This window comes from Takifugu rubripes, chromosome 14 (genome assembly GCF_901000725.2).
Source record: "Takifugu rubripes chromosome 14, fTakRub1.2, whole genome shotgun sequence".
NCBI classification, from domain to species: Eukaryota; Metazoa; Chordata; class Actinopteri; order Tetraodontiformes; family Tetraodontidae; genus Takifugu; species Takifugu rubripes.
In genome coordinates this window covers 236819-244498 of record NC_042298.1, presented here as the reverse complement: position 1 = coordinate 244498, position 7680 = coordinate 236819, and the positions used below count along the sequence as shown (strand labels likewise).

Genomic DNA, 7680 nt, shown 5'->3' with positions numbered 1-7680 from the left:
CTTCCTCCCCTCTTCCTCTGCCTCCCCTCTCTCTGCCTAGATAGAAGCAGAAGGTGAAGAACTGCAGCAGACGACTCAAAGAAGACACAAACTCAACTAAACGTGTCAAAATCTGCATCTTGTTTGTGTTTTAGATCCATTAAGGTAACTCCCATTAAAACAAGACTGTTGCTTCTTTCTCAGACCTATAGTGAACAATCTGCTACATCAATCCTGCTGCAGTCTACATGTAAAAAAAATCATGTACATATTCATATTCTGTTCTATATTATACATTATTATTAATATATGGGGCGGAGGTAGCTCCTCACCCACATCCCTGCTCTACTGCCCAGTGTGCTACACCAGTCTGACAAACAGGAGTAACGGAGAATTCAGAGGTGCTAAAAAGGCCAGAAACGCCCTCTGGTCTTGACCCAACAGCACCAGAATATTTTTCAGCGTCATAATGAGATTGCAAATTCAATTTTTGACAGCATTTGAACTTAATTCAGATGTATATGGAGGTAACAAGGCTCGACAGTCAACACAGCAACAACTACAACCTTCAAGTCTGAAAATCTAGCAGAGCCCTGGTTTGTTGCTATGGGTCTACCCCACTCCATGAGCTCCATGGACCAGCTCTCGTCCTGAGAGCTGTGCCGCAGTCACAGGTTGGGATTAAAGCTGACAAAAGCTCCACATGACGTACATCTGAGGTGCAATGTAGTGGCTTTCAGATGCTGCATTGGTACTATGGCAACCCTGCCTTGCTGTTTGTGTGTCGCTTCAAAATACTTTCACAAATATGAGGTTCGACTTAGAATTCTTTACTTACTTGGAAGTAACATTTGTGTTTTGGTGGAGCTGCACTGGAACAGAGTCTCCTCTGTAAACATGGCCACTGTGAACACTCTTACTCTCCTGCAAACATTCACTTCTGATACTGCAGGTGACAGTGGGCAGTCAGCACGTGCACAGCACCCCCAGGACTTTAATGGGGCTGTGCCAGAGGATAGAGGTTTGTCTGGCTACCTCGCCAGTGATCTGTAGCAGCACAGCATAAATAGAGCCTGTCTAAATACAGGTCATTTTATTACCATTAAAGTCTGAACCTCTTCAGTATTGACGATGGTTTCTAACGCCCGTTTCAACCGATGACCTTCTACAGTTTGACAGCTTTGAGCCCAGTACAGAGTGTACTCTTGTGAAATATTAGTGGATCTTATTAGCACATATTGGTGCAGATTTGTGGCCAATAAATTATTAAGCTTGGTCTCACACTTATTTTAAATTCTAAGACTCACACACAATACCTCTCATAACTGACCGACTGTATCTGCAAATATCACCGAGATCCAATTTTGTAAAGCAAATTCCATTTTTCTATCCACGTATAAAATAGATGTTATTGCTATAGGGCATCTTTGAAATTACTAGTAGATAATTAAGAGTGGTAGCAAACATTGTGTAACCCAGCTGCCCCACTCTGCTCACAACAGGTCCCAACACGTCCAACAAGGTTTCAGCACCTTGGACAGCTGCACAATAGCAGCCAGATCCAACAGATGGAAGCAAACAGGAAGACAAAAGACAGACCAGGAGGTGGACAAGGTGATGGACACACAAAGAGGAAGAATATGGACAGATGGGCAAGAGAACAAATTGGCTACTGGAAGGCCATTTATAGAGGGCACAAACACCCAATGTCCCCCACGGCTGGAAAACAAGAGACAGCTTTAACAGAGAAAAAGCAGCTTTTTGCTTCCAAACCTGAACTCTTCAGGGCTCAGACTGACTCTCAGGCTGCTGCTTCCCTCCTTGCCACACTCATACTTTCTTTCTGGTCTATCTGATTTTGATTTGATCTTCAGTGCAGCTGTGTTCAATCCAGTCCTCCCAGGGCCATAGTCCAGCAAGGTCCTGTTGGGACTGAGTGTGGTCCCCCTGCTCTCATGGCCCATTTCTATCATGTTGCAGTCAAAATCAAAAATGTGTTTATAGCCAAAAACACCATTCAGATGACAGAATGGAGCTGCAGGGCTTTTTATCTAGTCACACATTCTCTCTCTCTCTCTCTCTCTCTCTCTCTCTCTCTCTCTCTCACACTCACACTCACACTCACACACACACACACACGCACACACACACACACACACACACACAGGTAACAAAGCAGTCCCAATCAAGTACTCCCAAACCTCACAGACTTCCTCTCACGGCTCAGAATCTCAACAAGGTTCTTGAGTGAGACTTTAATGGGGTGATTCTGCCACAGACACTAGCCCAACAGCACACAGAACTCTCTGGAACAAAGATAAAACATCAAGATTTTCTCTGAAGTCCTCTGTCATTTCACACCAAGTCACTGTTTATAGCACTTTTGAAAAATACAAATCAGTCTTCTATTTTACACAAGCTCTCATTAAAATATATTTAATTGAAACATTTTGCAGAGAACAATGTTGATAAAATAGGTGAGTGCAAAGGCACTTTCTGAGTAATTCTAAGATTTTGCTTCTCAATTATTATTTTCAATATACACTCACAGCTAAATATGTACAGCAACACGCCTGCGTAGCCTTCCTCTTCTACAAAGACAAATATCCTCACATTTTCAGATATTCTTATTAGTTCTTTTAGCACAGTTCTGTAGATTAAATACCTGCTTTTTGAAAGTATTTTAGAATTTAGTTCTCACACATGAAGAAATTATTTATATCTTTTAAGGGAAAAAAATATAGAGGTGCATGATAACATTTTTAGAATAATTGTACAGCTTTTAAAAATGAAGATAAAGAGAAGAAAACAAGGGGAATAACTTTTTAGTCAGTCGTGTGGTTGAACATATAGATATAGAGATATTAGAACAATAACTGCATGATTATTATGTTTGCTGCAAAGAACAAGGGCTGGGAATGATCTTACAGCTGGCTCATGGTGGTCTGTTTCTCCAGAAGTTCCAGGTAGTCTGGCTGTGTTTGGAACTTTCCGGCTAACAGGCCTGGCTGCTGATTATTGTGGGCAGGATGGTCACTCCTGTATTTGCTGGGGGTCGTGTACACCACAGTTTTGTTCAACAGCTCGCGGGTGACGACGTGCCGCTGAGTTGTAGCAGCCTCATATGGGGGGACAATACAGGGCCTCCTGGGTAAAGTGCAAAAGTTGTAATTAAATGAAGGGGCACTGGCAGCTGTGGGAAGATCTTTGTTGGGCCTTTCTCCTAAGTTTTGATACAGAATCTCAGGAGGCTCCGGGCCAGTCAATCCCCGCGATGCCGGAGGTTGAGCCATAAAATTCACAGCACTGATGGTAAAAGCCCCTTGGCCACGACCAAACACGTCATTCTTCTTTACATCGAGGGGCCCAAAGCTTAGCTCCTTCAGGTTGCGGTAGTACACAACTTGTTCACCATCTTTTTGCATGTATATTGGGTTCTTGCACATGGACTCGATCGGTGGGGGGATATAGTTATATGCATGGCTTTCAGATGCTTTGTCTTGAGTTGGTTCTGGGGTGTATGAACCATACTGCAATTGAAATGAGTTGAGATCTAAGTTGTTAGTTGTTGTCAGAACATGTTCCACTCCTTTGCGCCTTTTAAGAACAAAAACAAAGAGACCAGCACCAAAGCAGACTGAAAGAATAAAGACTACGAGAAGGCCAAGTATCAGGACTGACAGTGGAACCTCAGGGTGTAGCTCAGGGGTTTGGATCCAGGACTCAGTAGGACTAACTGAGCTAAAAATAGATGAGTAGGCTAAAGACGGGGTGCTTGCCTCACTTCCAGAGCTTCTTAATGTTGTGGCCTTTGTAGAGGGGGCATATTGCAGTTGAGGCACCTCACTGGGCTCTGGACAAATGGCCCCGTTGTGAAGGGAGCGCAACAGCCGACCAGCATGTTTGGATGGTGAGTCACAGGTGATTTCGTTGACCACTACACTGGTGCTAGACAGCTCCATCCAGTTCTTTAGTGCCACAATGTTGCACGTACAGTCCCAAGGGTTCTCCTGCAGGTCAATCTGGATGAAAGCTGACAGCTGATCAAGGACACCACGAACTGGAAGGTATGAGAAATGGTTATTCCGCAGGTTGAGCCTTGTCAGCATTGTACCACCAAAAACGTTGTCAGGTAGTGACCGTAGCAAGTTGTTGTTAAGGAAAAGCAGCTGGAGGTTATGAAGGGAGTTAAAGGTTTCTGGTAAAATGTCTTTGATAATGTTATATTCCAAATAAAGATATTGGAGAGATTGCAGACCAACAAATAGGGACTGAGAGAGCACTTCAATGTAATTTCCATTCAGGTAAAGCCTCCTAAGGTTTGAAAGGTTTTCAAAAACACCTTCCTGAATCACTGCTATCCTGTTGTTTCCCAAATGAAGCAATTCCAGGGAGCTGTACTCCATCAGATCCACTTTGTAAAGAACCTGTAAGTAGTTTCCAGTCAGGTGGAGTTTTTTTGGAATGGATGGTTTAGGATTCAGCTCACTAATGTTGTGCAGTTTGCGCTCCTGACAATTGATGTTTAGTCCGCTATCGGGGCTTTGAGAAGTGCACACACACACACTGGGGCACAACATGGGCACTGGGGAACGAGTCTGATAAACCATGATAGGTCCAAACACATGTTTGTCTTTCCCAATTCGAGGAGTAGGCCTGTAGCGCATTTTGGGTGGGCGGGAAGCTTTTGGAGCGCGAGTCGGAGCAATAGCTCCGGAATGATGGGTTGGAGGCAGGACTCCTTGGAGGTGTGAGTCAGATGGGTGGATACGCTCAGCAGCATTCCTTCTTGGGCACAGATCCTGCTTTATGAGCTGGGTTATATCTTTGCCATGGAGCCTGAATGGTGTCTCACATACTATGTCCCCAACAAAGACAGAAATCGTGTCCAACCAAGATTTAAGGGGAATCAGATCACAGGTACAATTCCATGGGTTCTCTTCCAGCTGGATCTCCATGAGGCCACCAATGTGCTCCAGCACTCCGGCAAATGGCAGCATTTTCAGGCGGTTGCCTCTTAAATCCAGATGGGTGAGGAGCACAAAGCGAAAAATATTTGCAGGCAAAGACAAGAGTAAATTGTCGTTCAAGATCAAAACCTTAAGCTTGTTCAGCTTACTTAAGGCTCCTGGCTCTATGACACTGATGTAATTATAGTCGGCCTGTAAATATTCCAAACTCTCCAGTCCTGCAAAGGTGTCCTCCTTAATCACCTCCAGGTTGTTGTTGTTCAGGTGAAGCCGCTTCAGGGTGCGCAGCCCATTAAAAGCACCAATTTTGATCTCCTGCAGGCCATTGTTGCCAAGATGCAGGGAAGAAACATTGCCATAATTAACAAACTCATTGGCACTGATCCGCGACAGGAAGTTGCCATTCAGGAAAAGCTGGGAGATTCTATTGGGTGGTGCATGGAACTGGCTGACAGTGGTGAAGCCTTTGCTCTCGCAGTTTATATTCAGGATGTTCTCTCTCTCTTCACAGCCGCAGCGGTTCTTGCAGATTTCTTTGGAGGCTGAAGTTTTACGACTCTGTGTTTCAGACGGCGACAGGCTGGTGACCGTAAGGATGCTCAGAAAGAGGACGCCACTCAGCATTTTTGCAGCCAAAACTGGTCAATGAAAGCTAAATCCTGCATTTAAATCTGTAGAGGGAGCCTTGTGTTCAGGGAAAAAAAGTGGAACCGAAGCAAACGGTCGCAGTGCTGAAAGAAGCTTGCAGAAATCCACCAGGGCTGCAGAACAAACATGCTGGGCGCTTCAAGAACCACCACAAATCACACCAATAAACTTACAACCGAACCATGCTAATATCCCCGCAAGACATCAGATCCGCCGCAAATCAAGCGTGATGTGGACGGACGGACTGACTGACGCCTTATCAGGCTGACAAAATGGCTTATTGCTGCCGCTTTTGTCTCTGACACAGATGTCTTCAGCAGAGCTCTGGCTGATTGGAACCTAAGCCAGGCCGGTTCCTCCACACGTAGCGCAGTCCAGCAGCATAAAGCTCTTACTGTATTCTTCTTTATCTAGTCGAGCTAAATATCCACCAAAAAAGCTCCAAAATGCACAAGAACGTACTACTGCCGGTGGCCGCCCGGGTTGTTCTCTTGTCCAAAGGGGGAAGAGGAGGACTCAACGACTGCAGTCGTCACACAAGCAGCCGAAGGAGCAGCAGAATCTGAAGATGGATGCGTTATTCCTGCAGCTGCAGCGGAACTCCAGCGCGAACCGGCGCGTCCGCGGCACAGGCTGTGCTCCGTGCGGCGGCGCGCGCGCTCTCTCTCTTTCCGCTTCTCTCTCTCTCTTTCTGTCTCTCTGTCTTCGTCTACCTCTCTTTCTGTCTCTGTCTCTCTTTCTGTCTCCGTCTTTCTCTCTGTCTCTCTTTTTCTCTCTATCTCTCAGTGTCTCCCGCTCTCCCCCTCTCGAGCTGCCTGTCTCTCCCTCCCTCTCTCTATCTCTCGCTCGTCCCGTCTTCCGTCTGTCCCTCGTGTGTATGCGAGTCTTACGTCACTGATACCGTCAACATCAACAGACGTATTTAAAGTGAGAGGCAGCGTTGCCTTGGCAAACATGCATGTTTCCTATATGTGGCTGCACACCAGAGTCTCGTGGACACTGCGGTATCACGACAGAGTCGAAGGACGGCGGTTGGACCGAGTCTCTCATAATTTCTTCGCAGAACTGAGAAACGGGGCAGATGGGTGAAAATGATAAGATGTGCTGTTGGTCCTGTTGGTCTCCTGCGGCGGGTTTCTCTCTGCGTCCTGACGCCACCGGAGGTTTTCAGGCTTCCTTCCTTTAGATTCATGCTGCTTTTCTCTTATTTTCTGCCCCACTTTATAATGTGCAGCTATTATCAGGTGTGAGTTGAGACCAGAGAGACAGTTTGAAATGCAGAAGAATACCAATCAAACCAAACAATAATGAAGTAACCAAAAATAAATAAATCGAAACATGAATAAACACCCACCAGCTGTCACCTGACCTGAGGTCAGCTGATGAGCAGGCACCATGAGTCAAAAGTTTTCAGGTCATTTTCCATCAGGTCACCTGCAGCCTTTGAAGGTGGTGTCATTGTTGCACTGCACAGGTGCATCACACTCCTGCTGAACTCTGCTGCTGAGTAATGATTTCATGCCAATACGAAAAGCTTCTTCTTTTAGAAAACATAAATCGCAAATTGAACAAACTCAAGTTTAGAACCAAACTGGAAACAGCTACCTTATATTTTCAGCTCTCCAGGCAGCTCCTTTCTCTGATTTATGTTTTATTATATGCAAATAGTTGTGAATTTAAAGACATATACCTCTACAGATTAATGATTATTCTTAGTGTTACAGGCAAGAACAAAACCTAGTTTTGGATGGGTGGGAAGGAGGTCTCCATCTTTTGCTCCTGTTTTCACAACAGCAGGTTATAAAATAATTTTCCCCCATGTTGGTTATTTTTCCCAGTTCGTCCTGCCAGCTCGATTATGATCCCACAAAATGACAGCAGAACCTTGAGACTCAAGCAGCCACACAAGTTTCACTCAGTGTTCCTTTAAGTATTTACACCTGTAATGTTCACCATTGTCACCTCCCCGTAACACCGTAGTCCATGTATACACACACGCACGCACACACACACACACACACACACACAATTACATTTAGACAAAAACATATACAACTAGAAATCAACATGATTGATACATACA

General features: G+C 45.1%; 1 protein-coding gene across 1 annotated transcript; it reads right to left on the bottom strand.

The window, feature by feature from the left end:
- Nucleotides 1–2222: 2222 nt before the first annotated feature.
- On the bottom strand, nucleotides 2223–6377 carry slitrk2 (SLIT and NTRK-like family, member 2). Its single transcript, XM_003978866.3, has one exon. It carries the CDS (start codon nucleotides 5571–5573, stop codon nucleotides 2904–2906), a length of 2670 nt encoding a protein of 889 aa, XP_003978915.1. The 5' UTR covers nucleotides 5574–6377; the 3' UTR covers nucleotides 2223–2903.
- Nucleotides 6378–7680: the final 1303 nt, after the last annotated feature.

What these genes read in the sequence shown, in the direction of transcription:
- slitrk2 (XM_003978866.3), bottom strand. Translation starts at nt 5,573, where the DNA reads ATGCTGAGTGGCGTCCTCTTTCTGAGCATCCTTACGGTCACCAGCCTG.